Below are 15,757 nucleotides of genomic sequence, written 5' to 3'. Positions count from 1 at the left end.
ATTAAAAAAGTGGGTGTTGCCACGACAATAGAACACTCCCAATATCAACTTAATTTTGCGGCCATCCTATCTTAAGACAAACGCTCTATAATAAAATCCCAACTATAGCAAGAATTTAAGGTATGGAATTTATTTTTTAATTTTGCCTTCTTTTGGGTCAAAGCCCTTAATGATCAATAGAAGGCTTGAACTTTTATGGACTAAGTTTTTTTTTTTTCATCCTTTTCAATAACTGTTACTTTTGTATTCAAATTTCACCTAAAACAGGGTTTACAGCTTGAATATTGAACCTTAAGAAATATCAGTGTATTTCAAAGCAAATGTATAGGGTAGAATAAAAGGCGGGTCCTATATGTTAACGCTGCATACTTCCTGGCGTCCCCGTATGCAAAATACGTATTACCGTGAAGATGATCTCATTTGCATATGTAGGCTGTTATAATGTCACTTCGGGGTCGACTCAACCCTTTTCATTTTTGATCTATACACTTGCTTTTCTTCTCTTTTGTTTTTTTTTGTAACTGTTTTTTTTATGTGGTTTTATGGGATTTCTCTATAGTTCCCAAATGAAAAATAAAAACACAAACGACAGGCATAATATACAAATCCCATCACTCTGTTACACGCCATTAACTCACAAGCAGTTTCTATACCTGGTCCCCTGTGGTCCGCGATTAACTATGTACACTCCTAATTATACGTAAATAAATTCAGCCTTATCGTTTCCTAACAATGTTACAACTTAAAAACAAAAAAAAAAGAGAAAAAATATATATCCCTCCAACCACCCAAACCCTCTAACACGTAGCTTATACCCCCCTCTACCCTAACGGTGGGCTAGGAAATCGCAGGTCTAGGTAGAAAGTGAATGGATATGTTATGGTCTCCTGCGTCTTCTCAGGTACCCATATCCCGTCTTTCTCAGTCCATCTGCTTCTCCTGCTTTTTCGCTTCTTTTTTCTTCTTTTTGGATTCTGCAAAAGTCATTAAAAACACATCAGATAAAACGTTACAAAAACATGTAAAAATTCTAATGAATAATGTACAGTTTTATACAGGGGATTCAACAAAATAAAGGAGGGAAGCATGTTTAAGGAGAAACGTTAGAACAAGAGGCCATCGTGGAAAACTAGAGGGTCAGAGGCTGAGATGGAATGGAAGGAAGTTTTACATTACTGAGAGGGTGGTAGATAAGTGGAGCAGCCTCCAAGCGGATGTGGTAGAGGGTAATACAGCGAGGGTATTAAACATGCATGGGATAGACATACGGCTCCTGAATCTAAGACGAGACCAACGACTGATTAAGGTTTGAGTCTTTACAGCAGGAGAAACGGACGACTAGACGGGGGCCGAATGGGGCGATCTGCCGGCAGATTTTACTTGCCTGTTTTAACTACCACCGACTCACCCCTACAAAACCCCCCAAAAGGTAAATAAATGCTTCCAGTGCTAGGAATGTGTGACCCCCACCTGAGTCTAGAAGATAAGAACATTATCTATTCCAGAGGCCATGGACAGAGGCCACGGATTGAGCGTCTACAGAGAGAGAAAAGTTAAACCTCACAAAATAATCTGAGGCCTTGAAAAGGACGGATCCTCTTTGAATTCAGTCGCTTATTACTATGCAATACAAGGTTGGGAACGACAGGACTGCCAGCGGAGAAACAAGGTCACGGATCGCCGCGCAAGACGGGGCTCTGTCTTTTTTAGATTTTTTTTCTTCTGCCTTATTTTTCTCTATTGTTCTGTTTTTCTGGCAGTTTGGAAATGTTTTGGGGGTTTTTCGACTGAAGGTGTCCTCTCCTTTTCATTTATTTGAAATTTCCTTCTCTTATATATTTTTTTCTCTGGGCATAGAATATTTAAACGACGATGACGAGCAAACAATCCTTTATGGTATCGGCAGCTCCCCTTATCTCAGGAGTGGGGGTCATACAATCATTGAACCAACTGAAGTGGAGGAAATGAAACATATTGGGGGGGGTGATAAAAAAACAAAAACAAAACACGGGGTCAAAGTGGTTCAGTCCTTATGGCAGCCAATGGAATTTTCCAGTCGGCAGAAACGTTCTTATGGTTGCTATGGCGATAAATCCACAATTAATAAATTGCACTAGTTCTAAAATATACACCGGACGAAGAATCTACCTGCCTTTTCTCTAAAATGCCCAATTTTCTCGTTCCTCTAATTAGCTCCGATCTCCACTCAAACGGCTTTATTTATCTGAGAAACCGCATTGCAATTTGATTGGCCCTCAAAATAAACAGATTCCACTCCCACCAATCCATACAATTTTTAATAAAACAATCATTTTTGGGAAGTATTTCAGCTCAATGTGCCAAATTCCAAGAGGCTCCAAGACAAATCTTAATATCCGCCACGTCCAACCAGAATTCACGAATTCCTCAATAATTCTTTTAAATTCCTCGTTAATTATGCAAGAAGGAATCTAGTTGCACTGGATTTATGAGCGGACAATCTCCAAGGCTTCCTTTTCTGGTCTTTACGTCGATAAATCCGGTTGAGTTTTATTTGCCCTTCACTTTCCATAATCATCGTAATCCATCGTGCATTTTCCTCCGTTCCGTGGTTTCATTTAGAAAATAATTTAATTCCTTGGATTTGAAATAAAGAAGGACTCTAATAAAGATTTTCAAATATAATTTCCATGGAATAATCCCCCCCTCCATTATAAGGTGCTCTAGGTAAAGAGGGCTCGTTTCCAAATTACCATTATACCCGTGACATATCGGAGAGTTGCTGTCATGGTCAATTCGGCGAACCCTCCGTCTTAGAGCTCTGAAGAATGAGTAGCACAGTAAACCATTGTTTAATCCCTGGAGATATTACAGCAGCCTTTTGTCTCTCCCCCCCCCCCCCCCCGCACGACCAGGGGGAAAAAAATAAAATAATAAAGCAGTTTATTTCTCTCTCACATCAAGAGTGTCCCAAAAGGGCCTACAACGTTCATAGCGTTCCTCGGTTCTTCAGGGGGAAAAAACAAGACGGAGACCGGGTTCCGGGTCAGAGAACGTATGACGGCAGGTGGGACGAGGCCACAAAAAGTCAGCTAGTAAAGCAAAAAAGAAATTGCAAGGAAAATGATATCAACCCCCGGGGCAAATAAGGCCAAGCACCTTACTAGGAAAGAACCCGCCATGGGTTCTACAGAAGCCTAGAAGCCATTTACCTGCCAAGAGTCCACTAGAGCCCACGGACGAGACTTTGTACCAGAAGGGGAGCTTAGTTCATCCAGTAATGATGTGGTGGCATGAAACGTGGTAACACAGACCTAAAGAGGACTCATTATTATTATTTATTGATACAGCATCAGCATATTATGGAAAACCTTCGTTCATGGACCCTGAGGGCAACCCTGCTTGACCTGTTCCATGTCTAAAACTCTACATGCTAAATTACGGAAAGCCATTAACGGACCACCATAACCTAGCACAAACCTAAGAATGTCTTATTAAATCTTCTTTAGGGGGCTGGTTCTTCTGAGCGGAAAATAATATCATCGACATATCTGTGGCTAAGGACGCCATGGATATCTTCTGATCTTCTTACCTTGAAGGGCTGCCTAGGGTTGTGTTTCTAAAAAAACAATATGCTCCCCCCTTCCCCAGTCTCCAGCCGAGCTAATCCATGAAGGAATTTGGCTCGTTCTCAGGAAAGGAGGTTTATCCCATCGCTATGTGCCAAACTGGTTTCAATTCACACTTCTGTGATGAAAAAAAAAGGACAATTGGCATCAAACCCACCAAACAGATTTTTGGAAACGAAGTCCATTGAAAATTCTGCAGGAGAAGAGACCTACTTAAAATGTAATTAATCAGTATTTTCTCGGAGCTGGAGAGGCTGAGAGGTAGCTCTTGGGCAGAGGGGCCAGAAGACTTGTTTTGAGGGTAATATTTTGGTCTGTTTTAGGAATTATTGGGGGAAAAAAACATGAAGGGGCCATGAATGGTATTTGGCAAGCCTGGGTAGACCCCAGCCAGGCCAGACTAACATTTAAGAAAGCCGGGTTCACTTTCTGAGGAGCGAAGACGGAGGTAAGCCCATGGCTCAAGAAGGTTAGGAGAAAGTGGTTTTATTCTTATGAGCCAGAAAGAGTTTTTCTCTGCAAATTTGAGCCAAAACTGGTCCGTCCTCTGCATTTTCGGTCCTGTTTTGCGGCTTGTTTTAAAACCCAGAATACATTGTCCCAAGATTCCATCAAATCGAATTCAAACCATGCAGCATAAGTGACACAATCGTATTATAAGCCTTGCTTGTGATTCTCTGTGTAGAGCGGCTCAGCGCTGCGGAAGCCGGATTCTGACACGGAGCCAAAACCCGTCAAATGTGCAAGAAGATAAAAGCTGGAGGTCTAAGCATAGAAAATGCCCGGTCCTCGCTGCGGCGTCTCCTTGTATAACCCCCCCGGGGGCCAGAGGAGTGATGAGGTTGACACAGAATATAGATCCAGGAGGTTATGCCAGTTCATAGGAACAGAACGGCAATCTGTAATGTATGTACATTTTGCAGATAGGACCTGTATCGCATTACGCTGGCATCAGCCATAATATTAAAGTTATGGTTTCATTCATCTCTTCATATATGTGTAAGGTAGGTTTGTCAACCCAAAGTACAGCCTGCATGGGTATCATCATTGGTTCATGGAAAAACACAAAATCTCCCTTAAATTTGGCTTTTTACACTATTTTTTAAGGTTTCCTCTGCACAGGAGCAGATTTGTCTTTGTCGGAACCTCTTTATACATGGTGGGATCTGGGTTTTTTTCCCCCCCAGCTGTTTCACCCATGCATGGGTTAACTGGTTCTCTGTGCCGCCCTCCCCTTCATGTTATGGATAATCCTTGGCTTAGCCTCCGGGATGCGCAGGAGAAGCTCCGAGGAGTCCATTACACTATGAAGTCAGATCGATGGGAAAGAAAATGAGTTCGTCTGCTGAGAGCCGCAGGAGCTGACGTGGAACCTGCCAGGCGGTCAGAGGACAAAATCTAGAACTGTCAGCCGTGTCAGAAAGGCCGAGGTGGTGGGACCGTCTGCAAACTCCGGATTGTTTCTTCTAGTTGCAGGCGATCTCTAACTAACAGAACCTTGTAACGAACAGACCCATCTCTCATTGTTGAAATCTATTCCTCTAACAGTCTAGTTGTGGATCTGAACACGTTCACATCCCTCCCCAGTGTCCCTGTTTAGTCTGGCCAGCTTCTTTTTTGGGCCCTTTACCCTTGATGTCCCTCTTTTCTGCGTATGGGGGTATCACCGGGTTCTACAGCCCTAAAAAGCCCGGACAGGCCATCTGGCATGAGCATAAAAACCTGACTTGTACCAGCGCATATCCAGCTTGGGTACCGCTGGCCTTAAAGGGCCAGAACCACTTAGTCATCCCCAGTCTGGCCCTGACACCTTGTGGGGTATCATCCCAACAGGTTTTTTGGTTGGCCAGTCAATTACATTACAATGGAATTCTAGTATTTCTTTTATAAGGACTTCTGAAAAAAACAAAAAACGATCTCTTCATATCTGATTAACATTACAGCATATTAAATATCTTCAATTATTTCGTCTTATTTTATTTTTCATTTTGTTATTTTACGCTTTGCCAGACGCATCAGAATAAACCCAAATGGATTAAATGGAAATGTTTTCTTTTCTATAAATAATGAGGATGCTGTATCAGAGAGCCGGCTCCCGGATGTTCACGAAGGTCTCAGAGGGAAGAAAATGTTAATACAATATTTAAGTTAATAATTTTCCAGACTCTGCTTTGATTAATTGCGAGCATATTTTGAGCTATTAAATGGAATGAAAAATGGAATTCTTCATCTTAGCTATCATTCAGTAGATACATCACGCCAGAGCTGTCTCTTTGTTTCAAAACAGGTACAAAGTAACACGGTTCCCTGTAGATTGTTCTGACACGAGCCTATAAAAAGAATTTAGTGCTGTTATGGAGACAAAGAAACATAGAATCTGCCGGCAGATCGGCCCCATTCGGCCCCCGTCTAGTCTGCCCGTTTCTCCTGCTGTAACGACTCAAAACGTAATCAGTCGTTGGTCTCGCTTTAGATTTAGGAGCCGTATGTCTATCCCATGCATGTTTAATACCCTCACTGTATTACCCTCTACCACTTCTGCGGAGAGGCGGTTCCACTGAGCTACAGCAGTAAAAGTGAAAAGTAAGACGCAGACAGCATATTTGGGGATGAAAAATAATTTTGCATCTGTCGCCACCATTGTGGAGGGATCATGCTGCACAACCAAGAAGTAACGTCTCAGTGACATCATCCACTCAAATCTGTGGAAAAGAGTATGATGTCACTGAAACAGAAAACACAATGATGACATCAGGAAGTTCATGCCATGGAATACAGAGTATGAGAATAAGGTTCCAGGGATTAGTAGAAGCAATATATATATATATATTGTTTAATAACTAGGAGGTATCAAAGTAACTTAAAAGGTCAGTGGCGGTGGGACAGTTTTAACTTAAATTGTTCCCCTCCGTTCTCCGCTCGCTGCTCACCTTGAGGTTTGGGCTTGGTGATCTTCCCGCAGGGCTTGGATAGGGTTACTGTTTTCTCACATTCCGCGTTGTGTAAGGCCCTCTTCAGGCTGCCGTTTCTGGTCTTCACACCTGTCTCGGGGTCGCACTCTCCCCACTCCTCAAACTGGTACTTACACTCAGCTGTTGGGATAAATAAAAGAAGATCATGAGACGGTCACCAAGTCCTAACCTACTGAATAAACACCCAAAGCAGAACAACAATCAAGGAGCCCACAAAACATGGCTCCGGTTGCTCACAATCGAGCTGATCAGTTTCAGTTTTTTACCTAAGAATGATCATATTGGAGCTTTGTGAATAAATCAGTATTGGCGGCAAAAACCCTGAGATGAGATGGGAACGTAAGATGAGCCAACCAGAAGACCTCGTCCATTACCCCGAGGAACTTCTCCGCCGCATCTTCTAGCTGGGGTGGCTTCCATGGTCTCCACTCACACATTAAGTCATTAAGCCATTTAATTGATTTACCAGCGCTGGTGTAAGGACGCTCAGAAATCATAATTTGTAGATGTGGCCCCAAGATGGCATTTCCCACCATTCTTATATAGACAAAACCTTTTCGCCCACCTCTGCTGGTAAGTTGTCAGGACTGACTATGATAACGTATGCCTGATGATGAAACGTCTAGGCTTGTGTATTTTTTTAGGTCGGTAGGAGACCGTAGGCATCCCAAGAGTCGCATCTCTTACCTCCGAATTGTTTCTTCCAGTTGCAGGGGATTTTACATTTCTGCGTTTTCATGGTGTGTCTGCACTCCTTCCCGGAGCGGGTCCCCTCCCGAGTGCCTATCCCGCAGTCCCCGCTGGTGGGGACGCAGACGCTCCACTGCCATTCTCCGCAGTCCGACTTCTTAGCCTTCTTCTCTGCGAGGCATAAAGCTGATCACTTACACTGAGACCGAGGAACACTAGAAGCCATTTCTGAATCATAGACATTCTTCGATTTACTAAGTTCTTACTCTGCCTCTGGTCTGATGACGTTGGTGAATAACGTGGACATAATGCATTGTTATGAAGAATGCATTGGTAGTTTCTGTGGGGTGATATATTAACATGTCTGGGGACAAGCAAGGTTTGCCCCTGAGTCTCAGGGTTTTTACCCCAGTCTCAGGGTCTCGGGGTGAATATTCTACTCTAATATAATGATATCTGAGCATCCGGACAGGTGCTTTTCTCATTGCTGGAATCCCTGCTTGAACACAGGTGACTTAAATCAAAATTCCTTTACCCCCTGGCAAGTCACGGTTTCCACGTCCGGCTGCCATAAGCTAAAGTTCCCATTACATTTACTGCAAGAAAAAGGAAAGTTGGAAAAGTCATACGTCTTACCTGGTTTTTCCTTTTTACCCACGTCCGTCCCTAATACAGCGAGCACCAGCAGGGATGAAACGATCGCCAGCATAAATACTCCATGTCGCTGATGCATTCTGGGAATTCAAAAGAAAATTCATTTTATTAGTAAATCACACCTGTAGACAGACCAAATATAAGGAGGTCTACCTGTTAAAATCCGAAATATCAGCAGAGTAATACTTAACAATCGACTAGGGAAGCAAAGTATAAACATATAATCGTGTTGTATTTCAAGAGCAGCTAAAATCCCTGCTTGAACACAGGTGACAATTCAAAATATCTTTAACTCCTGACAAGTCATGATTTGCATAAGGAGCATTAGGTTGCCACTGTTAGCGAGTCACTGTAAAAGAATCCATGTGATGGGCTATTAAATGGTTAATTTAAGAGTTTTGCAGGTAATACATTTAATGAGCTCCTGTAATTATCCACCTAATAGACTTATTACTTTATACTACTTTTCTATCAGCCATATTTCAAATCTCTTCACACACGTGATATCCAGATTATCTCAGTGATTTGCTGATTATTAGGTCCAATATAATATATAAGTGAATTATAAATCATATATATAAAAGATAACATTAACATCACAATTAATTTGAAATGGGGGTCTTAATCACACAGTCGGACTCTCTCACTAATGAAAGTCTATGGAGGAATGGACTTCATTAGCATTGCCATAAAGCATCAGCTCAGTGTGGTGTTTGAGCCGGGAAAGTCACCCAAAATATCACATGACCGACAGCAACGGCGGCTCCAGGTCTGCAGAAAAAGGGTTTATTGGAACAAAATGAGATAAAACCAGGTTTTGGTCACTGACTCTACTGTATACAGCGCTGGGGGGTTATATTACTGTATACAGCGCCGGGGGTTATATTACTGTATACAGCGCTGGGGGGTTATATTACTGTATACAGCGCTGGGGGGTTATATTACTGTATACAGCGCTGGGGGTTATATTACTGTATACAGCGCTGGGGGGTTATATTACTGTATACAGCGCCGGGGGTTATATTACTGTATACAGCGCTGGGGGGTTATATTACTGTATACAGCGCTGGGGGGTTATATTACTGTATACAGCGCTGGGGGTTATATTACTGTAAACAGCGCTGGGGGTTATATTACTGTATACAGCGCTGGGGGGTTATATCACTGTATACAGCGCTGGGGGTTATATTACTGTATACAGCGCTGGGGGGTTATATTACTGTATACAGCGCTGGGGGTTATATTACTGTATACAGCGCTGGGGGGTTATATCACTGTATACAGCGCTGGGGGGTTATATCACTGTATACAGCGCTGGGGGTTATATTACTGTATACAGCGCTGGGGGGTTATATTACTGTATAGAGCGCTGGGGGTTATATTACTGTATACAGCGCTGGGGGGTTATATCACTGTATACAGTGATGGGGTTTGTGCTCGGGGAGATAAATCTTTTTTTTCCGTGGGACTTTGCATGCGTCTTTTAGTTCTCTGCTCATATACCCGGCTTTCAGAAGAGCGGAAGGAAAAAGATGAGAATGGAGTGAGACAGAGAGAGGGACAGAAGGGAAATGAAGTGAATCTGTCTGCATCTGACAAGTGGAATTAACGCAATGGAGTGTTTCATTTCATTATTGATCGAGCGCGGAGAAGAGAAACGCTTAGAAATAAAAGCAACAATTGTGAGCGTCAATGGAGCGCAGCAGCGAGATGGTCAAGTAATCTGTGGCTTCACAGATTCGTGGCATAAAATCCGCCTGAGTGCCGCGGTCCAGGCACGGCCGCCATAGCTCTTCTGGAAAATGATGGATCGGAGAGTCACGCCTCCGGAGAACCTTCCCCTCTCATTCTGAGAATCCCACCGTTCATATTACACCCCAAAATTCTACCCTTCCACCTTCAGAACCTGCACATTCACCCGCAGATCTCGTTCATTCACTATAAGACTTTGAGGATTTACCAAGATCAACAGGAGGCGATGAAGACGCCTTCAAAAAACGGTCAAAAGCTTTCTGAAACGCAGAGTGAATTTTGACGACACAGGCATTCATGTGACCCAAATGGCTGCGCAAGTTCAGCTGTAGAAGTATGCAGAATATGCTAGTTTCTGGGACCCCCCCAACTACCCAGCAGTCCCTCTATAAGAAGTTTATATTAAAAAAATGGTTATTAAAAAGGGACTTTGCAAGTTTAACAAAAATGCTAATAATATAATAATAATAAAATAATAAATAATAATAATAGAAACATACATGCTTTTCGGAAATGCAGAAAAAAACCCAGTTCTGTTATGGTGGCCGTATGCAAATGAACTAATAACTAATTTGCATACGGTGCTACTTGTCGCTGAGTCTAGAGAAACAAAAATGATATTTTTTAAAATGGATACTAAGTGACAAGGTCTGAAAATGTTAAACCGTAAGAATAAAACTTCACGTCGAGATGTCTTTATAAAGAAAGATGCCTATCGCTTCGGCGAATAATCTTTGAGCTTCTTCCTAATGAGCGTTATCAAATTTGGAAATGTCCTCGGGCAGACCCCGGCTTGTAGAAGAAGAAGAGAGATATTTGCCTTCCTGGCTCGTGTCCCACGCCGTCCCCCTAGGGCCATCTCTGTGCCAGTCTTGCGTGGTATGCCTTCTTCCCTCGTGGTTATTCATCACTTTGCACCTATTTTTAGATACGTTCCCTTAATGAGCCTGCCAGCGCCTCCCTATCGCCCGAGGTCACAGATGTCTTTTAACGAAGCCCAAACAAATTAATGATTCAACAACAAACTCTATATAAAGACATCAAGAAGACCCTGAGGACCGCGGGAAAAGCCACCCTTAACCCGAGGGCTGGGGGATTTAAATACGGAGCTTTCTGCGCTTTTGGTTCTAAGCGAAAGTTTATTCCTCGCTCCCCGTACTTCTCCTTTCTTTGTTTAGAAACGTGATGAATATTGTCTTTTTTAAAATAAACCCTTTCTGGATTCTCCTTGCTGACAGTTTGTAACACGAGGCTCTTTAATTCCGTCCACGAGATAAATATTTATCCAAAAAGCTGCGGCGGCATTAAATCGCGCTGTTAACGTTATTTGGGATTTGTTTAGATTTCAACAATGTTCACTAGTTGGTATCGGTTTATAACACTAAAAATATAATGGGGTTTATTTACCCCATTTAATTTATAAAGCCGTTTCCTGCTGTTTCTATACACATTATCGGGGGCTTTTAGGGCTGTAGAACCCTGCGATACCCTCATACCCAGCAAACATTCTGACCTCCTAGAAAAGGGGGCATCAGGGGACGAGAGAAGGGTACAAAGGGAGGAAAGGGGGATCGGAGAAGGATAGAGGGACATCAGGGGAGGAAAGGGGGATCGGAGGAGGAAAGGGGGATCTGAGGAGGAAAGGGGGATCAGAGGAGGAAAGAGGGACATCAGGGGAGGAAAGTGGGGATTGGAGGAGGAAAAAGGGACATCAGGGGAGGAAAGGGGGATCAGAGGAGGAAAGAGGGACATCAGGGGAGGAAAGTGGGGACTGGAGGAGGAAAGAGGGACATCAGGGGAGGAAAGTGGGTATCGGGATAAGAAAGAGGAGCAAAGGGGAAGGTAGAGGCACAGGAGTATTTGAGGACTGACTAGGGACTTGACAGCAAACAGGTACATTTAGAAAGTATGCCCTTGAGTTTGTAAACTTGGCAGTGGCCATTTAACATCACTTTCCCAAAAGTAAACCACTTTTACACTAAGATTATCATTGCCCTGAAATATGTTGAGAGTCTGACCGGAAATGTACAGATCATGTTTCAACTCAATGAGACATATTCCTGTCCCATAACTCCCCACTGCCCCAATTTTGCTGGACAGTCCAGATACTCAGACATCCGCTAAACACGCAGACTGTTATCACTTTTGGGGGCAGTAGAAATAATGGGCCAGTTGGGGAGATCCTCAAATGTCCCCTGGCCAGACCACCAAGCAGTGATATTGATTGAAGTCTGTGTGTTTCCAGCATAGATATCTACCATAGTTCCCATGTGGCCATCACGTGGCACATTTTAGCTGAGCACCTCAATGTGGCTGGACTGATAAGGTACACAAGTTACCCCCCCTTGTCCTTCCTCAAGAACAATGACATTTACAGAGATACATTTATTTTGAATTTGCCCCGTCACCCAATGCAATGATCCTACTGATTGAACCAATGTATTGATTGTTATGGTGGTAAGACCACCTCTAAAACTTTGCTCCAGAAGTACACTTTATAAATAACCCCCAATAAAAGTGATTTTGGTTAAAAGTTTTAAAAGTAGTTTTGTCATCAGATCAGCCAATGGAATGCTCCTGTCATAAGAGCACTTTTGAAGCTCTACAACAGAATTCCTCTGTAGAAATAACTGCCATGACCTTTAGTTCAGTAAACCTGGCATCGTTAAACATTTTTAGCAGATATTAGTGGTGGAGGCAATAGAAGGAGTGTCAGCACTGTCTAATGGGCTAGTTAAAAGGGAGATCACTGATAGCCCCACTTGGCCCATTAACACTAGGGAGGGCCATACCAAATCAGCACATCCTCCGTTATTCATTTCTGATGTCATACCACGGAGAAGTAAGAACAGGGGGTGCAGACGGGCAGCTGATGGTGGGAGCCTGGGTCAGATCTACAGCAGCGCTGGCTGTAACAATGCTTTTTTAGGTCCTTTTAGCCATTTCGCTGTCTAGGGGGGAGTTTGAAATCCACCGGCACCGCGATGTTCCAGTGTAATACCTGGGATCAGTGTCACCTATTAGCGGTGTCTGTTACACGCAGAGACCGGGACCGGGCGCCAGGTTCCTGCAGCCCGCCATCTGTTCCCTCGCCACATTCTGGCAGCAAATCACTTTCTGCATCTATCTGCTTAAACCTGTTTCCTCTTGATGTCATCCATCTGCCGAGGTCAGCGACCCATTGTTCAAAATACCTGGATAAATCTGTGACATTTACAGAGGGGGAGAGGAACGCGGTCATTTGTAACAGAATATCTAATCATGGTTTGGAAAATAAAAAAGGGAATTGCTTGTGCCACATACAGCTGATTTGTTAGGTGTCCCGGGGCACCAGGATCGCCCACATATACCTCACCGCGCAGTTACCCATCTATACAAAGAGCTTCCTATTTAAACCTCACCAAATAAGAATGGATATGAAAGTACCCCATTCTTAAAAAACCCCAAAAAACTTAAGGAGAAGCTGCAGCACCAGAGCTGCAGCTTGTCGCCGCCTCCTCTATGGCCCAACGCTTCTCACCACTTGAAAGCACTTCCATTGTACAGCACCGTGTACAGCACGTCTGACGGCAGCTCAGGCCCTTACCGGCCCTTAATGTCCGAAGTCAGGCTGGAGAAGGCGACATCAACTGTAGGAACTAAGGGACACCCCACAAAACTTTATGGGGGTTTCCTGTTCTTCTGAGGGTGCATAGTGAGCTCAAGTGTTGATTAAGAGACCCCTAAGAAACAGGGTTTGAGATACAAGCAGCGTGCCGGCATTTAAATGAGTGAAAAAAAACTAGAAAAAGGATTTCTTCCCCTTTAAAGTTATATCCTAAGATATCACAGGAAGCAGAACGCCTCTCACCAGAGGAGGTGGTATCAGTTGTTTCTCTGGATTGATCCGAGTGTTACAATGTTCCCTTTGTGGCACTGAAAGAGATCCCCGGTTACATTGTGTCCTTGAAATGCAGGCTTTGTGTGATGAGAGGATGTATAGAATGCCTCGCTACGATCCATAGTGTCTTTAATCATTAATGAAACGCCTAAAGATTACAAATCCATGAGAATGCCAACCAGGCCCGGCGTGTGACCTGGAATTGGTTACGTTTAAAATACATCACATGCCCCTCTCTCCCCCCTGATGCCCCTCTTTTCTAGGAGCTCAGAATGTTTGCTGGGTATGAGGGGATCGCAGGGTTCTACAGCCCTAAAAGCCCCGATAATGTGTATAGAAACAGCAGGAAATGGCTTTATAAATTAAACGGGGTAAATAAACCCCATTATTCTTCTAAATGCCCCCCTCAGTTACACAAATACCCAGCGATAGGGCACAAAGTCACGTAAAAAGTCTGGGTAAACTAAAGCCAAAGCGACGCTCCGCGCTGATGTGGAATGAAATGTTTTTTCAGTTCGCTGGGAGCCGTCTGGCTGTTGTAGAGAAGACCTCGGGAAACCCGCGAAGCCTTTCTACTTATAGTTATACAAATAACTATAACGTACGTTTGCGTTACTCAATAGATTTACAGAGACAGGTGAGGAGGAGCCAAAGGAGCTTACAATCTATCGTACTCCAAAAGTTTATGCCCAGAGGTCATCAGAAGCATCCGAGCTTTTATACATTGAAATGGGTCGTTAGCCCACGATCGGCCATTGAGACCCCCCGCCATGTACCTCCATTACCACTCACACTACTGATTAAGGTTTGAATCTTTACAGCAGGAGAAACGGGCGACTAGACGGGGGGCCGAATGGGGCCGATCTGCCTGCTTATCTGTGTTCCTAAAGCAAAGTTTTGAATTTGAAGGAAAGATTATTTTGCCAGAGAGAAGAAAGCGCTTTCTGTGAAAATTATAAAAGTTTTTTTTTTTAAAAATGTAATTCCAGAAATCAATTTTTTCATTTTTTTTGAGAATGATGAATACTCTGAGCCGGAATGTTCCAGGGAGATGTTTTTTGGCCTTTCTTTCTGGTCTCCCGGGACACGTGAAGCAGAGCTTTAAAAATGGGAGAAGGCGAACTCTAAACCTATTCCCCGGCCTCCGACAGCGAGGCTCAATGAACCCCATTCATCGCCAAATCCAATGGGGAGAGAAGGGAAAAGCGAGCAGAGGCGCGGAATCCTCCGTGTGGCACGTCCAACGGGACAGAGAATACAACTCCCATCATCCTCATGTTAAATCTTTTGGGATTAGTTCAGCCCATGGCTCAGATGGTTTTTTTCCCCTAAATATTCTTTTCCTTTACATATGCAGCCGGCCAGGAGGAGAAGGCAGAAGCCTGCCACATCCTGCCATATAATAGAACTAGAACCTGCCGGCAGATCGGCCCCATTCAGCCCCCCGTCTAATTGCCCGTTCTTCCTGCTGGTCTCGTCTTAGATTCAGGAGCCGTATGCCGTATCTGTATATGTCGGAGATTCTAAAATGCCACCATAGTGACCATAGTTCACTTTAAGTGACCGTCTCCCGCCAGGGAGGGATAAAGTTTCTTAACCTGGATATCCTGCTAAGTACAGTGCTGGCCCAAGCTGGCTATTAATATCAGCCCAATCCTATTAAAGCAAGCTCGATATGACCAGTGTGACCCCTCGCGTTGCTGTTTGGCGGTGACGGAGTTAAAACAATATTAGCAGATTGAGTGAAGGTATTGACTCTAATATCCCGAGAATACTGGAAATATCCGTCCAATTTCAGGTCCTGCGGGGGCTTCCACTTATAGAGCCGTGCCGGGTAATCACTATGTAATTGATTTCAGGTCTGGCCGGTTGTCTTCTCTGATAACGAGGCTCGGCTGCATTACTCTGAGGCTTATGGAAGCCAACAGGTCTCTCTGCAGCCCTCGTGAAACTGCAATTCCCATGATACTCAGCCAGGCTGAAGCCTACTACATTTTCATTAGTATTAAACGTTTTGGGACCGTGATGATGTAAATGCAAAAGGATTTAAAATGTAAGACCTTCCACCATGTTTTTTTTTGCCCCATAATATAATATTTTCAGGCAGCTGCATATCAGCCATTTGTATGATTCTCACTCTGTTATCTGATCCCCAATCTACTAGACAAACCCTTGACTTCTTATCATACTGACTGCGGGAA

At 43.6% G+C, this 15,757-nt stretch overlaps 1 protein-coding gene across 1 annotated transcript; it reads right to left on the bottom strand.

Annotated features, from left to right (window-relative positions):
• Positions 1 to 921: 921 nt before the first annotated feature.
• Positions 922 to 8,003, bottom strand: LOC149276457 (pleiotrophin-B). Its single transcript, XM_089503636.1, has 4 exons — positions 7,907 to 8,003; positions 7,268 to 7,441; positions 6,539 to 6,700; positions 922 to 974 (listed from the first exon to the last, which is right to left on the bottom strand). Exons 1-4 carry the CDS (start codon positions 8,001 to 8,003, stop codon positions 922 to 924), a joined length of 486 nt encoding a protein of 161 aa, XP_089359762.1.
• Positions 8,004 to 15,757: the final 7,754 nt, after the last annotated feature.

The sequence above is a fragment of the Sceloporus occidentalis genome, unplaced genomic scaffold (genome assembly GCF_023333645.1).
Source record: "Sceloporus occidentalis isolate IW3139 unplaced genomic scaffold, rSceOcc1.0.p SCAF_238, whole genome shotgun sequence".
Classification (NCBI taxonomy): domain Eukaryota; kingdom Metazoa; phylum Chordata; class Lepidosauria; order Squamata; family Phrynosomatidae; genus Sceloporus; species Sceloporus occidentalis.
Note: the sequence above shows the minus strand (reverse complement) of the source record. Positions and strands in the feature narration are given on the sequence as shown.

What these genes read in the sequence shown, in the direction of transcription:
- LOC149276457 (XM_089503636.1), bottom strand. Translation starts at nt 8,003, where the DNA reads ATGCATCAGCGACATGGAGTATTTATGCTGGCGATCGTTTCATCCCTG. An exon ending in GGGTAAAAAGGAAAAACCAG is followed by an intron (nt 7,442 to 7,906) that starts GTAAGACGTATG and finishes TATGCCTCGCAG; the next exon opens with AGAAGAAGGCTAAGAAGTCG. An exon ending in CTGGAAGAAACAATTCGGAG is followed by an intron (nt 6,701 to 7,267) that starts GTAAGAGATGCG and finishes TTATCCCAACAG; the next exon opens with CTGAGTGTAAGTACCAGTTT.